This window comes from Lepidochelys kempii, chromosome 6 (assembly GCF_965140265.1).
Source record: "Lepidochelys kempii isolate rLepKem1 chromosome 6, rLepKem1.hap2, whole genome shotgun sequence".
Taxonomy (NCBI): domain Eukaryota; kingdom Metazoa; phylum Chordata; order Testudines; family Cheloniidae; genus Lepidochelys; species Lepidochelys kempii.
Window position 1 is genome coordinate 92,155,472 of NC_133261.1, and position 24,091 is coordinate 92,179,562.

A 24,091-nucleotide genomic window follows, 5' to 3' on the forward strand; every position below is an offset into this window, starting at 1 on the left:
CCAGAGGGTGCTTTAATCTAAAGTAAAGTGTTTTTGTACATTGTCATACCAGTTGCTCACTATACACTTTAAAAAAAATCAATGTAATTGCCCTATATATTATGTCTCTGTATTTCGCTGTACAGTGTTGCCAGTTCTTTGATGTTATTGCAATATTGGATGTTTTACTTAAAACCTCAGCTTCTGGAGACTAGTGATTATGGGAAAATCTCTGTTTTCGTTTTTTAAAAAAAGTTGCTAGCATCATTGTTGCAGAGAAAAGCTTGAAAACATGTTGCCCTCTGATTTTTGGGCCTTTAAGGTTCAAAACAAAACAACCTAACATCTATTTAAAAAAATCTCTTGCCAATCTTGTGACTTTTTGGGGGGGAGGCAGCGGCTCATGATATTTGAATGTTTGGAGCTGGCAGTACTGCGTTTCCTAGAGCACACAGTACTGCACCATGGTTATAACATGTTAAGAAATGAATGAAAAACACTGCTCAATCCCATGTTGTGTTCTGCCCCTGCTCATTCCTTTGTATTTGTAAAGATTCCCACCTTGTGGCTGAGGCCATTGGTACAAGCCACAATGACTGATGTCATCCTGTTTTTATTTATTCATTTAGATCAGGATCAGGGTCCTATTGCCCTGGGGACTGCACAAAGCCATAATAAAAGATGGAGTTGAGGGTCTTACATTCTGATTTTAAGAGGAGACACAACCAGAGGGTACAATAAACAAAGTGAAGGAACAAGAGAAGGTGGATGAGGGGAACAGTGAAAGGAAGACATGGTTATGTAGAATCACCTAGTTATTTTATTTCTAGTTCCTTTAGCGCCTCTGCTCTTTCTGCTAAACAAAGTGCTTTCCATGTTCTCTGTGTCCTTGTACTGAGCTCTTACATGTGCCAACCCTGTTTTCCTATGCTACAGTGCTGCCTTTCCCCTTATTAACATCTCTGGGAGAGTAGTACATTGGTCATCACTTCGTATGCTAATAGCTGAATTACATGCATGTGTGATGTGCTGTTACACAGAGTTGCAACACATTAATCCTAGGGCAAAGCCTTATCTTTGTACTGGATTTTTTTTTTAAATACTGGTATAGTTCAAGCAGTGTACCTGCATCAGTGAACTCTTAGTATAGATGTGCTGCAGCAGTATAAACAGTACAGGGCCCCAGAGTGGGAATGGGGTGATGGTTATGCACAGACTGAGTTTAAGCTGAGTATACTTGTTCTTTCTCTGTCTTCCCCTTCTCCCCCACAACAGCGTGGGCTGAATCTAGATTGGCTGTTGCGAAGGTGTCTGGAGGGCACATGTATCCTGGGGCCCCATGTTAAATATTAACCATTTATAGGAATGGCTCAGAAGCATGAAGATGGTATGTTATAGCATTTTCTGCTATCTGTACCCATGTACAGATTACATGGCAGCCATGGGCTTCAGTCAGTGAAAAATTCAGTCAGTCCCACTTCCATATTGCACAGGCCCACAGAAGGTTTGAAACTGAGGATTCAGTCACTTGATGGGTTTTCATCTTGTGGTCAAGGTGTATCGCTTTGCTGAATCACGCATCAGTGGAGTAATGTTGAATTAGCTGTGAACTACACTGTGTCAGCCAAGTGAACACCTATCCCCGAGAGGATCTTTATTCCCTGTAGCTTCAAGCATTACCTTCTGTTGCATGTTTCCTGCATGCAGGTGAGGGAGGGTGAAGCATAAAGATGTTCCTTTTAGCTGTAGCCCAGCCCAAGGCTCCTTTCAACATGGAGGGGAAGCGGGGTTCAGGGAGGGCAGATGAGCACAAGAGGTTCCACTCTTAAGAAAGGGAGCCTAAGCACAAGAGAATTTGAAGGCCATGAACATTCACAGAATAAGTGTTCACAGGAAGCAACCTCTCATCCCACACCATTAGCATTTAGTGACTGTCTGTGTTGTAGATAGTAGCTCAGGGTCATGTGGTTTCCTCTTCCCCAGTGTAGCCAGCTGCCTTATTGCTATTAGCCTGTGTAAACTCAGAAGCTGAGCTCCTGCTCTTTTGCTGCTTACCGTACATATTCTGTAAAACAGGAGTGTCTTGGGGCAGCTGAAAAAAATTTACCTTCACAACCAAGGATTCAGCTGTGTGGTAAGAAGGTACCACTTCTAGACTCCTCTTGGGGGTTGGAGTAGGATGGGGACGGGATACCTGTTCTGTTCCCTCTGGGGGATGGGGAAGACTGGTGGTGCTTCTATGGCTTTGAGGGGCAGCCAGGCTAGCGAGAGCATCTTTATGTATGTGAAGGTCCCTCTCCTCTCCCTTCTAGGGCAGGGCAGTCGGGATTGTGTTTTCCATGCTGTTCCCAGCCCCTGAAAGTGTCACTCCTCTAAAATGACATTGCTGAGGCTACAGTGTGGATCAGGTATCAGTGAGCCAACTTTCAAGTGGTCCGTCTGGGAGGGCCATCACAGACCTGCTGCTCTGCGTAGCAGGGTATGGGGAGTTTTCCCAAATACTTGAGCACCTAATTCTGCTCCAGCCCTTGTCTTTCTTTGCTCTCATCCCCTGCTGAGTATGTGCATCAATAGCCCAACCTCAGGCACTGACCGAGCTCTTCATCTTCAAATTGCTTTACAGACAGTAAGGGCTGAATGGCCCCCTTCTCTCCTCTGCCTGGAGGGATGACGGTGGTAAGTGTCAACAGAATAGTGTACCCCCTCTGACTGCCTGGGACACCAGGGGAACTTCACTGGGTCTTCCCTCTGTGTTGTTTTGTAGAAGGGGCTAGAAACCAGCTGTCCTCCCTGGTTGATGCTCCATATTTCGGCTTGGGAGTTAATGCTGCTTTCCCAAGGGTTGCTTACTGCATAGCTCTAGGGTAGACTTTGGCCAATGGCAGCATGGCTTCTGAAGGAGGAGCTGGGTAGGACTAGATTTGCCCAAGGTAAGAGAAAGGTTAGATGAGGGCTACTCCAATCTCCCAGGCTTTTCTGTTTGGGTTATGAAGCTCAGGCCTCCGGTTCTGTTCTGGACCTTGACTACTGAGACAAGCCACAAATCCAGCTATAAGCACTGTGAGGCCAGGCTTTAAAATGGGCCTATTAGAAGTGCATGCTTAAAACAAACTAGGTTTTCCAGTGACGCACTGTGGATGCATAGTTGTTCACTTCTCATACAAGTGCAATTGCAAGCACGAATGCTGTTTTTGTCTGTGCAAACAGATGCCCTTATGAATTTTACAGGTATAGTTTTAAAGGCCTTTTTGAAAACTGGGCCCTGTAAAGCACTGAAATAACTATGGAAAATAAATACATTTAATTTTATTGTCACAAAGTGTAATGCTAAAAACTAAAAATTCCACCAAGTAGATGAGGCCCCTGTAAAAAGGTGACCCGTTCACAATGCTCTCTATGCAAAATGCAGTGGTAATTGGGAAGAGTTTAGTGTCTTGGTGCTTAGTGCTGTGTGCTCTGTAAGTAACTTAAGAGCACATTGTGGGAATAAGGCACCTCCTGAACTACTACTTTAACATGGTCTTCCTCAAAAGATCCTGGGGCGAGAAAAGGAGATTGGATGGGTCCAGAGTCTGAACTCTCCATTGATGCCTAGGCTGGGCGGCAGTCAGGAACAGCTAATTTCATTAGAAAAGAAAAATAACACTTTCAGAATGATTTGACTCCCCCTCCCCCCTTGGTGGTCCTTGATTGATTGTTACACTTACCTTGTATCTTGTTTCAAATTTAGATTTCAAGTTCTGTAGGGCAGGGACATTCTCTCCCCTTGTGTGTCTGTACAGTGCTTAGCACATCTGGGCCCTGATCCTGACTGGAATAAAAAGCTGAATCTCTAATGGTGTGTGATCTCCTGTTCGGAGTCCTCAAAGACCTGACACACTCCTGGCAGGTCAGGAGTGGTAGGGAGCCACACTACTATTTATACTCCATGCCAAGCCACAAACAGCACTGTCTCCCTTTTTCTGAGCCCAGTTGAAATGTCAGGTAAATGTGAATGCTGATTTGCTGTTGTACAAACACACATTTTTTAAAAGAGAAGATGTTCTACAGGCATCTCTTAAAATGCAACCAAGTGGGAGTTTGTGCTGCTGCTTTCCTGCTCATCTGGGAGCCCCTGCATCTCTGTTAAAAGCACGTTTCTGAGAAGAGAAGCCAAGCTGCTAATTTGTCAGTAGGACCTTATTTCTGGAATGCAGCGGTATTTCACCAGTGGAGGAGCTGTCCTGGAAACTTACAACACAAGGTCAGCTTCCTTCTTGTCTTGCTTGTATCTGTCGTGTTGTACTAATGCTGGATAACCTGCCCCCAAATAGCAAAGTTGAGGCACGAGCAGGTGGCACTAGACTGGATGATAACCTGCCCCCTTAAAACATCTGACCACCTTGACAAGGTGTCATTGAAGCTATTGATTGTAGGAGCAGTGAGTAAAAGAAGCCTGTACATGTTTCCAGTGGAAATATGGTGGGGACCCTGCTACCACATAAACACATGCATGTCTGTGGGTGCGGGCAAAGGTGAGAGTGAGACCTAGAGGGGCTGGAGTAGCTGCTGCAGGGCCTGGGACTGGGTCGGGGAACAGCGAGAGAACCTAGAGGAGCTGGAACATGCCTGCAACTGGGACCCCTGGAGCCCTCCTTCCTAGCCTGGAGCCGCCGCCCAACTTCCTCCTCCTCCCCCTGCCAAGTCTCAGTACCTGTCCCTTCCCCACAAGTGAAGACATGGTGGCCCAGACTTCACCTTGGGCTGTACAAGCCTGCCCAAAACCTGAGCCCATGCTCCCATTCCTAGCCCATGATACTGAGGACTGTGGGGCCCCAATCCCAGTTTGAGGCCTTTGGGTGCTACCATAATATAAATATTAACTATTATAATAATAATAATAATAAGAGGAAAAGAAGTGATCCTGGACGGATGAGAGAAGTTGTGGCACAGAGAGGCAGGGTTATGGAATTAACTGATTTACAACTATGGTCCTGTGATAAAGGTGACTTTAGTCTTATAACTAAAAGGAAAAAGTCTTTATTTTTTTTTTATTTTTTAGTGGTAAAGTCTCATTGACCACTGGTACATGTTCTGAAAAGTTTGAGTAAACAGAGCAGAACTTTTTAAAATATTTAATCTATTTTGCAGAGTTTCACCAGCCCAATGACATCAAAAAACTCAAAACATGGATGAATTTTACTGACCAGTCTCAGTGTTTTTTTTTTTTTTTTTTAAATCCATGTGCTGCACAGCATTTAGCACTGTGATATCCAAGTGCTTTAGAAATGCTGATAGATTAGACAGATATTCTCATTGGCATAAACAGGCAATTTTCCAGGGCAGAGATAGTGAAATATTTAAGAAATTGCCATTCTATGAAAACTAGCTGATGGAAAAATAAAGAGATGATGGATAATATATTCTCCAACAGCCCTTGTTGTAGGTGAATCCTTTAACTGACAGAAGCAAAGATACTGTGTGGCTTGTACACATCGCACTCTTTCAGATGACTGCTTTCTACAACAATTTCAAAGTGGCAAAATGAATATAAAGTCATAGGGTTTGTTTTCTCCGCCCCCCCAGGCCAGAAGGGACCACTGTGGTACTCAGGCTGGCCTCTGCCATCACACAGGCCATAGAATTCATCCAGTAATTCCTGTATAACTTCTGGTTGTGCTAGAGCATATCTTCTAAAAAGACGTTTCATTTTGATTTGAAGACTACATGGGTATGCCTACACTTTGAGCTGAGGGTGTGATTCCCAGCTTGAGGTGGCATACTCCTACTACCTCTCATTAAGCTGGCATGCTGGGTCTTGGATGGTACGTACTCAGGGCAGCTAGCATGTCCCGCCACTTGTGCTGTCATGGCTATATACTATTTTTAGCACGCTAGTGTAATGAGAGCTAGCTTGGTGATGTCTCCTTAAGCCAGGAATCACATCCCCAGATCAAAGTGCAGATATGCCTCAAATGATGGAAATTCCAGCATGCCCGTAGGGAAATTGTTCCAGTGGTTAATTACCCTCCCTATAAAATTTGCACCTTAGTTCTAGTCTCAGATTTGTCTAGTTTCAGCTACAAGTTATAGGGTCTTGTGCCTTTTTCTGTTAAAGTGCCCTCTACTATCAGCAATCTTTCCCCCATGTAGGTACTTATAGGCTATGATCAAATCACCTCTTAAACTGCTCTTTGATTAAGCTCAATTGATTGAGCTTCTTAAATCTCTCACTGCACGGTGTTGGTTTCCAGCTAGTGTTGGTGTGGTAAATGCCACTCATTCCATTTAATCCAATAATCTAGTGACCCCTCCATCTCTTTCATCTAAACTGTGTCTTCAGTTACTTGTACAAAAGAAGAAAAAATGTTTTAAAAAAGGGAAATATCCCAAATAAGACCTTGTTTAAGAAACCAATTGAGGCGACTAACTGGCAACAGTTCAGTGGCAAATCACATACTTTATAAAAGCCAAGGTCTTAAAAGCAAGGAAGTAAAGAGATAAGGACATTATACATTTTGCGCTGTCTATATAAATAACATATGCACATTATTCACACCAAGTAAAAAGAAATGCATATTAAACTACAACAGAACAACCTAACTCTGACCCTGAAAATGTGATTCTTTCATCAGTAAACTCAAAACATAAATCCTACACAAAGCCCTTCTGGAAAAAGAAACACACACATTACAGGCCAGATTGCAGCTTTAAGCATTGCCCTGGATATAGGGGCAGTGCATAGCTGGGTAGCCTCAGGAAGAGCCCTGGGGAATAATTGTGACTCACAACTACTGGTTTCAGAGTAACAGCCGTGTTAGTCTGTATTCGCAAAAAGAAAAGGAGTACTTGTGGCACCTTAGAGACTAACCAATTTATTTGAGCATGAGCTTTCGTGATGAAGTGAGCTGTAGCTCACGAAAGCTTATGCTCAAATAAATTGGTTAGTCTCTAAGGTGCCACAAGTCCTCCTTTTCTTTTTTCACAACTACTGTGCTCCCCTCCTTCTCCCAGTGAGGGAGAATTGGGAGGTAAGTTACTTGGCTCCATCTCACAGTGCAGCTTGCTTGCTTTCTTCTCCTGTGCCTGGTCAACTCTTGCAGCACACCTGTGTATGTATGGAAAGTTCAGCAGGGGGTGGGGGGCAGGGGAAAGAGCTCCACTTCCTCCTCATCCACTTGCTCACAAGAAATGGATTTTTGGCCATTCAGCTTCTGCTTGTACCCTCCACCTTGCATACCAGCTGTGATGCAAGCTACTGTCCTGTTGCCATGCAAGAGCAGTATATATGGGTGGGTGGGGGAGATTACTCCCCTTGGTAGTGTATTAGGGCCAGTCAAAAACCAACTGTGTGTGTGTGCGCATCCATTAATGACATCTATTGATCAATCTCCAATGCAGGTGCACTTACATTCATAATTTTATCATAAGTTGACACTTACTCCTCTTTTTATTAAATTACAGTTCATTAAAAGAACAATTGTAAATATTCTACTAAAAAAAATCAGTCAGCTGATAAACACATTGAACTGATGTTTCCCATTTAACCCATCCTTTAAAAGAAAATACTTAGATCCTGAAATGAAAATAGCCAGAATAATACATGTAAATGACCTGCATGCGTCAGACATACGGCTGTTGTGATGGAATAGGTCTTTCTTTGAATAACACGGTTCTGTTTATGATGTGTGCTGTGTAATACTTATGGAAGCTGATTTTCAGCTGGTATATGTCAGTGTAGCTATGCCAAATTACAGCAATTTAGGATCTGGCCCTTTATTTCCTTGCTTTTAAGTGCTTGGGTTTTGTACACGATATAGATAACTACATTGGTGTCAACTGAAACTGTTTAATGTTTTTTTCTATCTTTTGGAATATACATATGTGTAGGGAAAACATTCTAATAACTGATGTATAGGTGGAAAGCAGTAAAGGTCTAATGGTAGGCAATAATAGTGAGCAGCAAATAGGATCTGAGTTGGCACAGTGGCATGACACCCAAAAAATGAGAGAGAGAATTTTAGTCTTTGAATGGGATTTGTTTGTGCACACAGAAGCAGCACCTCATGGAGCCAGTGAGGTAGAATACTCCCTCTCCGTACAGCTCTGATAAGACTGCCAGTCTTTCCACTGCAATGGCAAAAAGATAGAGGAATCTTGGAGGGTAGTTAAAGAACAAAAATTGTAAGAGAGCTGGAGGGATTGCTCTATGAGGGAAAGATCAAAAGCATTAAATATGTAGAGTTTGGCTAAATGATGACTAAGGGGGAAATGTGAAAACTACCTATAGCGGTTTGAAGGATATTAATGCTGGAGCTGAGCAAACAGTGGGGGGAAACAGTCTGTGAATTTGAAAGGGATTTTCAGCTCAACTGTGTTTGCAACCCTTTTATGATTATGTTCTGCCAAGATTTTCACACTCAAGCTTTACTGAATGAATTCTCACAAAAGATATTAAGCATTTGAGCTAAAAAATATGTGCAAAAGTGAACTTTTAAATGTAGATTCAGTTTTAAAGTTTGCATTGTGTTTAGTTACATAAGTCACCTAACTGGGTCTAGGTTAGTTTCATGAGTCACATGGTGAAAGAAACAATAGAGCACAAATTACTGCTCTGATAGTTAAATATACAATTTGAAAATTGTGCTCTTGGTTAGTTGCATATGTGTTGTGGTAGTGGTTTTGTTGCAGGGTTGAATATCTTATGTAACTGACCAACACAGCGTGAGTTGCAAATATTTGCAGTCAAATTTTCACAAACCACCCAAAACCAAGAATGACTGAAGAAATTCACTAATACTTTAGCATAACAAATAAACAGGTAGTGATAGTCTGTTCTGTTGCTGACAGGATGTTTTTTAATGAGTGTGATTTGTATGTTACTCTGTTACTTTTATAGACTTTTTTTTTACTTTTATCCACTGTCAAAGTGACTAGAACCTAGAGCAAGCGCTTTCTATGTATAATGATATTGCTATAGATGGTCTATGAGATGGGGTGTGAGTGTGTGTGTGAAATAAATGGAACAACTTCACAATCTGTTCATGGACAATTCACAAAACAACATAGGAGAAATTATTTGTCACATTATTCTTTTAGCTTTAACAACAGAACAGTTGTTTATGGTCCAAAAAGCTATAATTTACAGAATTGGGATAAACTTTAAGAGAAGGAAAATTCAGGCTGAATACTAGGAAAAATTTCTTACTAGTGGTGAAGTAATATCCAGGTAGAAGCTCCATTGTCCATTTAAAATTAAATTAATTTGTTGTCCATTTAAAATTAAATTGGACAGCAAAACATTGGAAAACTAGTTATAGGGCCCAGGGCTATACTGGGTAAGTGTCGGATGGACTATATGATCTGATAGGTTGTTTCCATCTCTAACTTCAGTGACTCTATGAATTAATAAGTATTTGTATAGAAGTTAGAGATGGGAAAGGCTTGTCTGGACATTAAGTGTGTTTCCCAGTTAATACGGGATTGATGTGTGCTGTCCAGTGAGTGATAGAAATACGCACTGAGCCATATAGATGCACATTTCAAGAAAATGCATCTCTGGAGCTGACTGTGTGTGTGTGTGTGTGTCGGGGGGGGGCATGCACATACTGTACAGAGAAACTATAGGCTTTGACCTATGCAAACACACACCAAATTATAGCCTCCCATAAACAAATTAGCATGCTTAAAAGGTGAAAAGCGCTATAAAATTGTCTCCTCTGTTGTTTATAGTGTGAGTAGAGGATGCCTACATTGCAGAGGAGCTCACATTCCTCTCTCTCCCTTTCGAAATGGACGTGTGCTCCGTCCATTTCACCATTGTTCCTGCCAGCCCGGTCCCAGCAGGGGTTCCCTAATTAGCAATCTCTTCATTTCCAATCAAAGCACAAAGCGGCCCCAAAAGCCTCTCTTTATGAGGGAGCTGAGCAGCGGCTGGGGACGTGGAGTGGGATAATTGCCTTTGCCACTGGCAGCGGTAAGCAGCCTGGCTAATTCATTATTGTAATAACTTTGCTTGTCCTTGGGGAGGGAGGGTTAGGGTGGAGAGAAGTGAGCCTATTGTGAGCAGTGCTAGCTGAGGACAGGGGGAAAGGGAAGTCCAGCCAGAGTTCAGGTAGGATGGAAACAATTGGCTGGGAAGAGGAGACTATACCAGATGGGGTTTCTGTCCTCCAGCTCCTTAAGCAATCTCAGGAATTCATTAATTTGTGGCATGATGGCCAGTACTCACTAAGATACAATGTTAACAGAACACCTATACTCTGTCCTTTGTAACATTCACAGAGACCACCACCCTAAAAAGTACACAGTGTGAGCAGGATCAGGATGCTGTGGAACCCAGTTATGATGGGAGAAAGGGTGAGGGAATGCCTCTGAGATCTGATAGAAACCTCAGATGTTTGAGACAGAACTAGAATGGCTGACCTGCCCAACACCAGCAGTCTATGACACTAACCTAATCATGAGACTAAGTTTCTTCTCGTGTCAGGAAATCCTCCACCATGCTTCTCTAATGGACGCTGGCTTGATATGCGTTACACACAGTGATGTAGTAGGGTTTTTTTTATAGTTTTTTCTAAAGTGTCTTTCACCATAATGTCTGTGATGCCTCCTGAGGCCCACAACTTTGTCTTCAGTGGAGCTGTGCCAATTTACAGTAGATACTGAGGGTCTGGCTCAGTGTGCAAAAAGCAAGCTTCAGGCACATGAAGAACTCCAGGAGGTCTAAAGCCAGCCTCATGCTGCAGGAGGCACTGTAGGCAATGGTGTGGGAGTGGTGGCTGTGGGGAGCTGCCTTCTGTTGCATGAAGGACTCTTCCTCACGTGCAGCACTGCACAGTCAGTTGGGGTTGGGTTTTTGACTTCCTAATGAAGCCTTAATTAGTAGCCCCTACTGTAAACAGGACACTGGGGTTGATGGGTCAGTGGCTTGAGCAGGTATGGCAAATCCTGTCTTCCCCCTAGGCCCTCTGATCCTTCCCGTTTACTCTTCCTCTTCAGTGTAGGTGGGGTGGCCCCTCTGTGACAATGCCCAGCAATTGTGTTAGTAGCAAGGAATACACAATCTTTATTGCTTTTATGATTCCTCTTCCTACTTTCTCCCAGCTATTGTTGTTTATAGTACAGCAGTGCCTAGGGGGCTCCAGTGCAGGATTGGGGCCCCATTGTTCTGGGCAATGTACAAATAGACAGCCCCTGCCACAAAGCATGTACAATCTAAGTAGCTAAACTATTGATTTGGGGAAAGGTGTCCCTTGGGTAGATTGGCCAAAGGTGCTGGCAAGTAAATGAATAAACATTTGGCCAATCCACCTAATAAACAGATTTTCCTGCATCAATAGTCAGCCTAGTCCTGCACGAGTTGCTAAGTACGTTTCTGGTGGGATCAGTTGGATGGGATCTGTAGCTTACACCATCTCTAACTTCTCTGTTTTAGTATGTACAATTAGCCTCTTTGAAGCTGCTTTGCCTGCAGTTCCCTCTGTTAAAACCAAAGCAATGTCCTCTCGATGAGCCTGGCTGCTCTCAAGTAAAGAGCAAAGCCCCTCTACCCTGTATTGGGACAGGGTGGAGAGGATGCTTATGGCTGAGAAGAAAATATCTGCCTTTTGATTCCTGTGACCAGTGTTCTTGTCTTGCCAGCCTTGTGCTGGGTGGGTGCTACCTAACATAGTATAGATGACCTTGTTCAGGGAGTGGGAGGTTCTGAAGGTCTTGTGGGCATTTACAATGGTCTGAGAGTGCTGTGCCATCTCCAGACTTCCCAGTACTGCTTGCTCAGTACCATTCAATGTGCAACTCCTCTCCATCTAAGGGATTGTTACAGCTACTCGTTTCTTATCCCCTCACACTCGAGCTGTCAGGACTAAAGTGTGGACCCAAAAAGAAGGATGCATTCCTAAAGAGCAGAAGCAATGATGGGAAAATTGCACCGCTCTCACTACTTAAATTATTCATGAACCACAGGAAGCTGAAGATAGATTAACAGCACGTGTTGATGAGACAAGTCAATGTGGGTCGCAAATGAGCTAGAAATGAGAAGTGTCTCCATTCCTGATTCTCCAGGACCTTCCTGCTTTCTGTTGTGTCCTATCCCTTCTTTAACTGAGGTTTCATAGTGGAAGCTGTGTTAGTCTGTATCATCAAAAACAACAAGGAGTACTTGTGGCACCTTAAATTTGTTAGTCTCTAAGGTGCCACAAGTACTCCTTGTTGCTTTAACTGAGGTTGACTCTCTCAATCAGCCAAACCTTTGAAAGTATATGTGGTGACACAGATGAGTGGGATAAGCATTCTCTTGTTGTTCGAGCAAACAACTGGGAGTCCGGGCTTCTGGGTTCTGTTCTGCCACTGACTGTGTCTGACCTTGGACAAGTCAGTTCCTTCTTTGTGCCTTTCTTTCTTTGTAAAATGGGGATAATCTTGACCCACCTCTCTGGAGGATTGAGGCTCAGTGGCCGTGAAGTTCTTCGGGATCCTTTGGAAGAGGAGTTAGAGGCAATGTGAGATGCAGGAAGACATTCTGGACAGAGCCCAGTGGTGCAGCCTGACTGGATGCCAGGATGTAGGAAAAACTGGCTGAAAAGTGATGAACAGAACCTGTTTGGGGTCTCAAACTTCTCCCCCTTCCCCACCCCTGCCACTTCAGTCTTCAAGCCAAAACTGTTGCATTGAAACAATCACTTGTGAAGAGGCTGGAAATCATGGCAATGGGCAGGAGAGGGAATATTAATGATCCAATTTCCAGGTGGGTTCCACTCCAAGGCCTCGCCAGGCGATGTGCATTTTTAATCATAACAAACCAGAATGAGAGGGAGTCATTTACAGTGAGGCAGTCCTGTGTCTGAAGCTGCAGAGTGTGATGTCATCTCACACCTCTGCCTGCTGCATAAAGGAGACTGTGCTCATAGGGGCTGCTGTACAGGATCTGAGATGGAGCACTTTCCAACAGGAACGTGACCGCTCCACACCGGGGCAGGCCTATGATAGAAATGACACCACAATCCAAACTGGACCATATGTCTAATAGAAACTGGATCTCTAATGGGAAAGGATCCCTGGGAAGAACCTTGGAAGAACCTTGAACCAGACTGAACCTCTGGGCAGAACCAGAGGGTCCCTTGAATTAGAGGGGAACCCCAGACAGAGTGGCCAGGGCTGAAAATTGGACCTGATCTGAAATGTGCAGAACCATGAACCAGAACAAGCCCTCCCTCAACAACCAGACAGTACCAAGAATCATAAGTCCTCCCTCAACAATGAATGAAACAGAATCCAGAGTGAACCAGCCCCCAAATTCCATGTCTTTCAGGAGCCCTTACTTCATAGAATCCTAGAATATCAGGGTTGGAAGGGACCTCAGAAGGTCATCTAGTCCAACCCCCTGCTCAAAGCAGGACCAATCCCCAACTAAATCATCCCAGCCAGAGCTTTGTCAAGCCTGACCTTAAAAATCTCAGAGGAAGGAGATTCCACCACCTCCCTAGGTAACGCATTCTAGTGCTTCCCTACCCTCCTAGTGAAAGTATTTTCCTAATATCCAACCTAAACCACCCCCACTGCAACTTGAGACCATTACTCCTTGTTCTATAGTCTGCTACCACTGAGAAACAGTCTAGATCCATCTTCTTTGGAACCCCCTTTCAGGTAGTTGAAAGCTGCGATCAAATCCCCTCTCCTTCTTCTCTTCTGCAGACTAAACAATGCCAGTTCTCTCAGCCTCTCCTCATAAGTCATCCTTCCAGTCCCCTAATCATTTTTGTTGCCCTCTGCTGGACTCTTTCCAATTTTTCCACATCCTTCTTGCAGTGTGGGGCACAAAAATGGACACAGTACTCCAGATGAGGCCTCACCATTGTTAAATAGAGGGGAACGATCACGTCCCTCAATCTGCTGGCAATGCCTCTGCTTATACAGCCCAAAATGCCATTAGCCTTCTTGGCAACAAGGGCAGACTGTTGACTCATATCCAGCTTCTCATCCACTGTAACCCATAGGTCCTTTTCTGTAGAACTGCTGCCTACCCATTCGGTCCCTAGTCTTTAGCAGTGCATGGGATTCTTCTGTCCTTAGTGCAGGACTCTGCACTTGTCTTTGTTGAACCTCATCAGATTTCTTTTCGCCGAATCCTCTCATTTGTCTAGGTCCCTCTGTATCCTATCCCTGCCCTCCAGCATATCTACCACTCCTCCCAGTTTAGTGTCATCTGCAAACTTGCTGAGGGTGGAGTCCATGCCATCCTCCAGATCGTTAATGAAGATATTGAACAAAACCAGCCCCAGGACCGACCCTTAGGGCACTCCACTTGATACCAGCTGCCAACTAGACATGGAGCCATTGATCACTACCGGTTGAGCCCGATGATCTATGCAGCTTTCTGTCCACCTTATAGTCCATTCATCCAGCCCATACTTCCACAGTATTCTTGCCAGCAAGTTAAAGGAGACCGTATCAAAAGCTTTGCTAAAATCAAGGAATAACACGTCCACGGCTTTCCCCTCCTCCACAGAGCCAATTATCTCGTCATAGAAGGCAGTTAGATTAGTCAGGCATGACTTGCCCTTGGTGAATCCATGCTGACTGTTCCTGATCACTTTTCTCTCCTCTAAGTGTTTCAGAATTGATTCTTTGAGGACCTGCTCCATGATTTTTCCAGGGATTGCGGTGAGGCTGACTGGCCTGTAGTTCCCTGGATCCTCCTCCTTCCCTTTTTTAAAGATGGGCACTACATTAGCCTTTTTCCAATTGTCCAGGACCTTCCACAATCACCATGAGTTTTCAAAGATAATGGGCAATGGCTCTGCAATCACATCTGCCTACTCCTTTAGCACTCCCGGATGCAGCGCATCTGGCCCCATGGATTTGTGCTTGTCCAGCTTTTCTAAATAGTCCCAAACCACTTCTTTTTCCACAGAGGGCTAGTTGCCTCCTCCCCATGCTGTGCTGCCCAGTGCAGTAGTCTGGGAGCTGACCTTGTTCGTGAAGGCAGAGGCAAAAAAAGCAGTGAGTACAGTAGCTTTTTGCACATCCTCTGTCACTAGGTTGCCTCCCTCATTCAGCAAGGGGCCCACACTTTCCTGGACTTTCTTCTTGTTGCTAACATACCTGAAGAAACCCTTCTTGTTACTCTTAACATCTCTTGCTATCTGCAACTCCAAGTGTGATTTGGCCTTCCTGATTTCACTCCTGCATGCCTGAACAATATTTTTATACTCCTCCCTGGTCATTTGTCCAATCTTCCACTTCTTGTAAGCTTCTTTTTTGTGTTTAAGATCAGCAAGGATTTCACTGTTAAGCCAAGCTGGCCGCCTGCCATATTTACTGTTCTTTCTACACATCAGGATGGTTTGTTCCTGTAACCTCAATAAGGATTCTTGAAAATACAGTCAGCTCTCCTGGACTCCTTTTCCCCCTCATATTATTCTCCCAGGGGATCCTGCCCATCAGTTCCCTGAAGGAGTCAAAGTCTGCTTTTCTGAAGTCCAGGGTCCATATTCTGCTGCTCTCCTTTCTTCCTTGTGTCAGGATCCTGAACTCGACCATCTCATGGTCCCTGCCTCCCAGGTTCCCATCCACTTTTGCTTCCCCTACTAATTCTTCCCGGTTTGTGAGCAGCAGGTCAAGAAGAGCTCTGCTGGAGACTCTTGCTGAGTTCTCTGCCAGACCAGGGACCATCTTGCTGCCTTGATGTTGGTTACGCCAGGCCTTCTCAGCTTTGTCCACATAATTCCTGGAAAGTGGCTTCTCTGGTTTTCAGGGCGCACTAATTTTCAGTCTTACTGGCCTACCCAGCAGGAATCTGTCTCATGACCAGTTTGTTTGACCCTTTCATTCCTAGAGGGGCAAGACTACTGAGGGAGTGTGGGAGAGCCTTTTAAGGTTCCCTCCCCCTTCCATCAGGTAACTGACCACTATTACTCTCCTTCAAGCCACAGAGGACTTGTACTGTCTTTCCTTTGGAGCCCATCTTCATGTGCTTAAGGTGGCCAGAGGGAGTTGCTGTTGGGAGACATTGGCCGTGCACTTCACAGGGCTAAGCACTCTTTCTGCTGGTGTTTTGGGGTCTGTGTGCCAGGCCAGGTCTCCTGACATGCCCTTTACTTTCTGTTCCTACTGGGTTCCCATTCTGCCATTCTGTTGGTTTCCAGGTTCCCCGCTACATGCTTTTGTATGGACTCACTGAGCATAAGCCCCTTTGTCTCTAGGGTTAAACAGCTGGTAAGCCTTGGTCACCTTGGACTTCAGTTCAGTGGCTACGTCATTGTGTGACCACCCATCATAAGTGGGGATGGAACTTAGGCCTTTCTGTTTCAAAAATACAGGCCTACCTCTGCAGTGAAAAAGGAATCACCTTAGCTTTACCAGTGCAGGGTTTATGATGCACTGAAATAGTGACTGTCATTCCACCTAGCAGAGGGCAGTGGTATCACTTCCCCACACATTAAACACTTCTATAGTTCAGAGGCTTTTGTAAAAGGGAACAACCTTCCACTTCACTTCCACCAACCCACACTTCCTCAGGTAGTAACAGGCCTTAAATCACCCATCACACTGGATGCTGAAAGCTGCCACTTTGTTGCCAATTCTTCATGCCAGTGGATCCAAGGCAGGGAGGAGGGCTAATAGATTTGTGTGTGCCCCTCATGTGACATCCCTTGCTGAGTTTGTTGCAAGGACAAGAAAAGTGGAAGGGGTGGTTGGGTTTTGATGTTCCACTGCCTCCACTTATTAGTGAGTTGATCCCAGGGAAGCAGCAGATGAGACAAGGTGGAAAGAGGTGAAGGTGATTTCAGGAGGTGAAGAGCTGCTCTTCTGGTCATCATTCCACTAAGCCACAACATGGATGGTGTTAGTGAGTCTGGTCCCTGCTGACCCAGTCAATCCCTTTTCTATGGGCTGGGGGCTAGAATCCCACGCTGCTCTGCTTCCGGCACAAAAGCTGTTTCTTTAGGAAAAGGAGGTCCCTAAAGAACCCTGGTATCTGCAAAAGCAGAGCCTGGCAAAACCACATGCGCCTGCCACTGTACCAGGGAAAATACCAGCAGCTTACAGAATTTTTGCTTTTGAATAAATGTTATAGCATTCACTGGAGAGCTGCTTCCACCTGAGCAGAAAGTGAATGTGCTGAAATGGCCAGGGGCAAGGAGGTGCCCTGTAATATACCCACAGCAGCCACTGCTGCTGGTCTGAGGGTTCTGGTTTGAGATGAGATGAGGGTTTATACATGCTATGTTCACGCAGCGAGTCCAGCCCTGAAAGGGGCATCCCTTCATACCCAGGGGCCATTCTTCCTCCTGCACAAAATATTTTTTGGGTTGAGGTGTTGAAAACCTAAATTGTCAAAGATTCATTTGTGTATGTGGGTATGAGAGAGAGTGATATGGGGGGCAGGTATTAAGAGAAGACAATCTTTCCCCCTTTAACAAGTGGATCTGATGAGAGAGTGAATGAAATGAACTGTTTTGAGCCCTTGTAGCTGCCAGCCAGATGCTGCCAGATGTGATTTTTATGATCACTTTTTAAGCAAGATGGATACAGCTTGCTGAGTAGGCAGGCATTTGTAATTGTCATCCAGGCAAAACTATTTACAGCAGCTCTGTGTGTGTGTGTGTGTGTCTATATGCCTGTGTTTGTGCATGCTCATGTATGCCTCTATTTCCATACTCTAGCCGCCTGCCTCTGATTTAAGGGCAGGTTTTATTCCCCAGCTGCCTCAGGGCTCCTCTTTTCTGATTGCATTAAAGTCTCTGTAATTCTCCCCTCATTAATGATTGGCATATTTTTACCTCTCACTAAAGGAGCTTGGAGGCAACTCCCGAGGGGCCCTGCTCTCCAAATGAAACAATTTCATCCTGCTCCAGAAACGCATTAAAAAGGGTTTGTCAGGATCTTATCGCTAGTTAGGGAAAGCTAATCAAATTACTTCTATTTATTAGCTGCTGCAGCAATGTGTCATTCCATCAAGTACAGGTAGTGGGACAGGCTGGGACCGTGCTGAGAGCTTCCCACAGCCAGTGCTCCTGCCTTTTACCTTACAGCACCTCCTGTTGGAAGAGCAGGGACTGGAGTAGCTGTGAGCTTTGCACACTTGTGCTCCAATTTCCGACCTTACACTGCCTCTTGCTGTGCCTAGAGTAGCTGTGGGTTCCCCACAGCCAATGTTCCTGCCTCTGACCTTGCAGCGCCTTCTGCTGGGCCTGGAGTAGTTGAGAGCTTCTATTGCCAGTGCTCTTGCCTCATATCTTAGAGTGCCCCCTATTGTGGGAACTGCAAGTGGAGTAGTTGTGAGCTCCTCCCTGTCAGGTCTGCTGCACTGTTCTCTGCAGCCCTTCCCCCTCCCCCCATTACTCTCCTCTTCCAGCAGTATCTGTGAACTCCATTATAATCAGTGCTTCTGCACTGTTCCCTCTGAAGCCAGTGGGTAACTTGGCACCTGACTGACCAATTCCTGCTGCCACTGACAGTTGCTGATTCTAATTGCGATGTGGGCTGTGGGATTTGGTTTTTGTCTGCATGTTAAACTCCGTGTTAGACCAGCACTAGTCACTTATTTTATAGTTTCTCAAAAAGAAAAGGAGTACTTGTGGCACATTAGAGACTAACAAATTTATTTGAGCATAAGCTTTCATGAGCTACAGCTCACTTCGTCGGATGCATTCAGTGGAAAATACAGTAGGGGGATCTTATATACACAGAACATGAAACAATGGGTGTTACCATCACTCTCGTTCTAGTGTCCGGTCACCATAGGTGGGGAAGGTGCTGGCTCATCAACTCACACCAGCCCCTGCTCAGCCCGGGCTGCCTTCTACCTGCATCTTGTGGGCAGGCAGGCTCTGCATCAGCGGCTGCAGCTCCTGTCCCAGCCCTAGAGCAGAGGGAGTACAGCTGGATGGAGGGATCCAGTAATGTGGAACGGATCCAGTAATGGGCTGGGGGGGAGGGTGGAAGAGCAGTGAGCTATGGAGGGAGCGGGGGGAGGGGCCTTGCAGGAAGAGGTGGAGCAAGGGGAGGTTCCTGCACTCCTGCTGTAGTGTCCAGTTTTTAGACATTGACAGAGCTCTGAATGCAGAGCCCAGAACTAGAATAGCAGGGAGCGCTGCAGGTCAGGAGTGAGGGGTTTTAACAGAGCTGCGTGAACAGGGATAGCAGAGGATACCATGTCGCAAACCCCTAGCATTCAAAACCCAAGAGTTAGGCCTTGAAATATTACAAGTGGTGTAAAAATCATGAGATTGTCTTCTGCCTTTTTGCACCATTAGGTATCAAATTTTCAATTTTTTTCTCTGCAACCAGGAAGTCTAGAAAAATGGTTTATTTAAAGTATTAAAGCAGAGAATCTTGGATAATTGCCTGAGTCCAGGAGCGAGCATTTTACGAAACCCTTAAAGTATTGCTAGGCTTATGATGAAATTGCAGGAGTTGGCCACACTGAGGATGCCAAAGATTGGCAGAACAGGAGAGGTGAATATGAACTTTTAAAAGAATTCAGATTCCTACATATGCCCCACACGTTGTACACACTTTATTTCTCTTTCTCTGTCCGTCATATGCACACACTCAGTACGCTTGCACTTATAACCAAATAGATACACGCGTACATTCTTGCATGCAAATATTCCCTCATCCCAGTAAGAGTACACAAATACACATACACTCAAAATGTTCATCTCTACATACACCCCAGGGGCACATCGGTTAAAACTTCAAGAAAATACAAAACAACTTGAATTCATGGTTTCTTATGGTCTTGAAACTGGAACCATTTTTTGCAACACAGTTTACTGAGCAGTGCAAATGTTTTGAGCAAGCAGGCTAATTTTCAAGTGAAAATGGGCCCATTTCCTTGTAAAAATGGCCTCGCTTTAAAAAATAAACATGAAGATAGCCATTTTGCTGAAATGTGTGTGAGTACAGTGGTATAGAATTCATGGTAATCATTTTGAATGGAAAAATTCACCATTTCATTTCAATTTCATATGCCCCAAATGCTGCTTTTAGAGGTGAATACAAATGCATACAATGAAATGGAAAAATATTAAATAAAGAACTTCCTAAAATGAAAACTGCATTTCACACACTAGTAATACAAACACATGCCCCCCCCGCCTCATTCTGCCACGTGTGTATGCTCATAGATGTTGCTTTCTCGCACATGCACTAACACAGGTTTCCTGTCTGAGTGCACTGAAGTTAAAAACATTCCAGTGCACTGGCATTGTGGACCCTGACGTTTGTGGCTTGTGTAGGTGAGAGGAGTGCAGGTGACAAGCTATTATAACTCAAGTTGAATTCACTAAATGGTCTTATGAGTTGACCCTGAAGTGCTACCAGTCAGCAGGGACTCCCCAGGTGCTGTTTAGCGGGATTAGTGAGGGCTCTTTCGCATCGGCCCATACAGTAAGCCATGCTGCGGCATCCTCGTTATCCGGTGCAGTTCAAAAGGTAGCCTGGAGTGGTCCATCATGTCCCACAAAAGGCTGCATCGATTGGTCTGTCGGAGCATTTCCTGGGGTCCTTTATATCTCTCTGCCTCGTTGTCTGTAATGAAGAGGCCAAGTACTGGGCGAGTCCCAGACTCCTGACTGCTAGGATTTCTTCATCTTCTCATCAGGATTTTAATTAGACACGTCCGAGAGGGCAGCATGTGTGAGGGCGGCGGGAGCTTTATCAAGCAGGCCACATCTTTAATTACTGTTTGCTGACAGATAACAAGGCGGGGGTGGGCACAGGTGAAGGGGGAGGCAGGAAAAGGACAGCAACCCCCAGAGTATCTGCTCAGCAAAGGAGAAGGCCTTTTTCACAAATCCTGGGGAAATCATGCCCCATTTGCCATGCTGCTTGTCTGCTACCTGGGCTGAGGGAGCTGCCGTCTGGCTCCATTCTGAAGGGCTGTCTGGTTTGGCAGAATGGGTATGGATGATGATAAGTGATGGAGGGTCGGGGCACTCAGAAGGAAAAGTACAAGTTAAATTGGAGGGAAATAAAGAAATCTTCCTGGCTTGCTGCACAATAGCAGTTAAAATAGGGCCCTGCCACTGTTGTTCTGACTGACTTGATGGTTGACTACGTGCCCTCCCTGCCTTAGCCCTGGTCTACACTACAAGTTTAGGTCGAATTTAGCAGCGTTAGGTCAATTTAACCCTGCACCTGTCCACACGGCCAAGCCTGTTTTGTCAACTTAAAGGGCTATTAAAATCGATTTCTGTACTCCTCCCCGGCAAGGGGAGTAGCGCTAAAATCGACCTCATTGGGTCGAATTTGGGGTAGTGTGGATGCAATTTGATGGTATTGGCCTCCAGGAGCTATCCCAAAGTGCTCCATTGTGGTCGCTCTGGACAGCACTCTCAATTCAGATGCACTGGCCAGGTAGACAGGAAAAGCCCCAGGAACTTTTGAATTTCATTTCCTGTTTGGCTAGCGTGACGAGCTGATCAGCACAGGTGACCATGGAGTCCCAAGACCATGAAGCGCAAAAGAGCTCCAGCATGAACCGAACGGGAGGTATTGGATCGGATTGCTGTATGGGGAGAAGAATCCGTGCAGGCAGAACTGCCTTCCAAAAGACAAAATGCCAATATATTTGCCAAAATCTCCAAGGGCATGATGGACAGAGGCTACAGCAGGGACACACAGCAGTGCCGTGTGAAAGTTAAGGAGCTGAGGCAAGCCTACCAAAAAACAAAGGATGCAAACGGTTGCTCTGGGTCAGAGCACCATACATGCGGCTTCTATGATGAGCTGCATGCAATTTTAGGGGGAGCCCCTACCACTTCCTCACCACTGTCCGTGGACACCTGCAAGGGGGGAGTCTCACGCAACAGGGATGAGGATTTTGTGGATGAAGAAGCGGAGGAGGAGGTTGAGGATAGCGCACAGCAGGCAAGCGGAAAATCCCTTCTCCCCGGCAGCCAGGAACTGTTCATCACCCTGGAGCCAATACCCTCCCAAGGCGGGCTCCCGGACCATGAAGCCGGAGAAGGCACCTCTGGTGAGTGTACCTTTGTAATATAATACAGGGTTTAAAAGCAAGTGTGTTTAATGATTAATTTGCCCTGAAGACTTGGGATGCATTCGTGGCCAGTGTAGCTACTGGAAAAGTCTGCTAACGTGTCTGGGGATGGAGTAGAAATCCTCCAGGGACATCTCCATGAAGCTCTCCTGGAGGTACTCTCTGTGTTAGCATCAGGAGAGTGATATCATTCATGGTCACCTGGTTGAAATATGGGAAATTTGTTTAAGGGGACATTCAGAGGTGCCCATTCCTGCTGGGCTGTTTGCCTTTGGCTGAAAAGAAATTATCCCCGCTGTTACCCGTGCAGTGGGGGGCTGACAGGGATCTTCCCTGATACTAGCCACGCTGTGGGGGTGTGTGTGTGAAGCGATCATCCCAGAGAATTGGGTGGCGAGGTGGTTTGGGCTGTGCTGCACATTCACCCTAAAACCGTAGCCCCTCCTTTTAAATGGCCGACCCAACGGGCTTTTCTTGGTATGGGAAAGGAGGGCGCTGCTGTTTGAAACTGTTCCCACATGTTATGAAGGTTGAAGAAGCCAAAACCCTTTGCCTTACCATGGCTGCCTGCAAGCCAAATTCTGTTGCCTAGCCAAGCGTGTGTGATGTCTCACACCAAACCGGCAGGTACTCAATTATAAGTGGCAAAATGTGACCTTGTACCAAAAGCACATGTGCTATGTAATGTGAATCGCTTGATTCAGTGTGAAATAGTCTTTCCTTTGTTCTCTAAAATGTATCTTTTTAAATACTACTCTCCCTTTTTCTCTCTCCCACAGCTGCAAATGTTTCTATGCTCCCCCTATCATCTCCGTCCCAGAGGCTAGCGCAGATTAGAAGGCGAAAAAAACGCACTCATGATTAAATGTCCTCATAGCTCATGCAGTCCTCCCGCACTGAAAGAGCTCAGCAGAATGCGTGGAGACAAACAATGGCAGAGTCCAGGAAAGCGTTAAATGAGTGCGATGAGAGGAGGGAGGATGCAATTCCGAGGCTAATGGGGGAGCAAAGTGACATGCTCAGGCATCTTGTGGAGCTGCAGGAAAGGCAGCAGGAGCAGAGACTGCCGCTGCAGCCCCTGTATAACTGCCTGCCCTCCTCTCCAAGTTCCTCACCCAGATGCTCAAGAATGCAGGGGCAGAGGCTATGGGCACCCAGCCACTACACCCCAGAGGATTGCCCAAGCAACAGAAAGCTGGCATTCAATACGTTTTTTGAACCGTAGTGTGGCCTTGTCCTTCCTGCCTTCCCTCATCCACCACCCCACCAAATGCTTCCCTCCTCACCCACCCCTCCCAGGCTACCTTGTGAGTTTTCCCCCTATTTGTGTGATGAATTAACAAAGAATGCATGATTTTGAAACAATAATGACTTTATTGCCTCTGAAAGTGGTGATCGAAGGGGGGAGGTTGGTTGGCTTACAGGGAAGTAGAGTCAACCAAGGGAGTGAGTTTTCATCAAGGAGAAACAAAGAGAACTGTCACACTGTAGCCTAGCCAGTCATGAAACTGGTTTTCAAAGCTTCTCTGATGAGCAGCGTGCCCAGCTGTGTTCTTCTAATCGCCATAGTGTCTGGCTGTGCGTAATTGGCTGCCAGGCAATTTGCCTCAACCTCCCACCCCGCCATAAACGTCTCCCCTTTACTCTCACAGATATTGTGGAGCACACAGCAAGCAGCAATAACAATGGGAACACTGGTTTCGCTGAGGTCTAACCAAGTCAGTAAACTGCGCCAGCGAGCTTTTAAATGCCCAAATGCACATTCTACCACCATTCTGCACTTGCTTTGCCTATAGTTGAACTGCTCCTGACTACTGTCCAGGCTGCCTGTGTATGGCTTCATGAGCCATGGCATTAAGGGGTAGGCTGGGTCCCCAAGGATAATTATAGGCATTTCAACATCCCCAACAGTAATTTTCTGGTCTGGGAAGTAAGTTCCTTCCTGCAGCTGATGAAACAGACCAGAGTTTCTGAAGATGGGAGCGTCATGTACCTTTCCTGGCCATCCCACGTTGATGTCGGTGAAACGTCTCTTGTGATCCACCAGGGCGTGCAGCACCATTGAAAAGTACCCCTTGCGGTTTATGTACTGGCTGCCAAGGTGGTCCGGTCCCAAGATAG

General features: G+C 45.6%; 1 protein-coding gene across 2 annotated transcripts in view; it reads left to right on the forward strand.

Moving 5' to 3' along the window:
* Window positions 1–24,091, forward strand: part of ESRRB (estrogen related receptor beta) — a 166,438-nt gene that overhangs the window by 7,064 nt on the left and 135,283 nt on the right. Inside the window, exons 2-4 of one of the 2 annotated variants that reach the window (XM_073349256.1) lie at window positions 609–743; window positions 2,603–2,655; window positions 4,030–4,222. The exons of the other annotated variant lie outside the window; for it this stretch is intronic. Of the exons in view, the coding sequence (XP_073205357.1) occupies window positions 4,170–4,222 (53 nt within the window). The 5' untranslated portion in view covers window positions 609–743; window positions 2,603–2,655; window positions 4,030–4,169. The remainder of the gene's footprint in view (window positions 1–608; window positions 744–2,602; window positions 2,656–4,029; window positions 4,223–24,091) is intronic. 2 annotated transcript variants of the gene reach the window in all.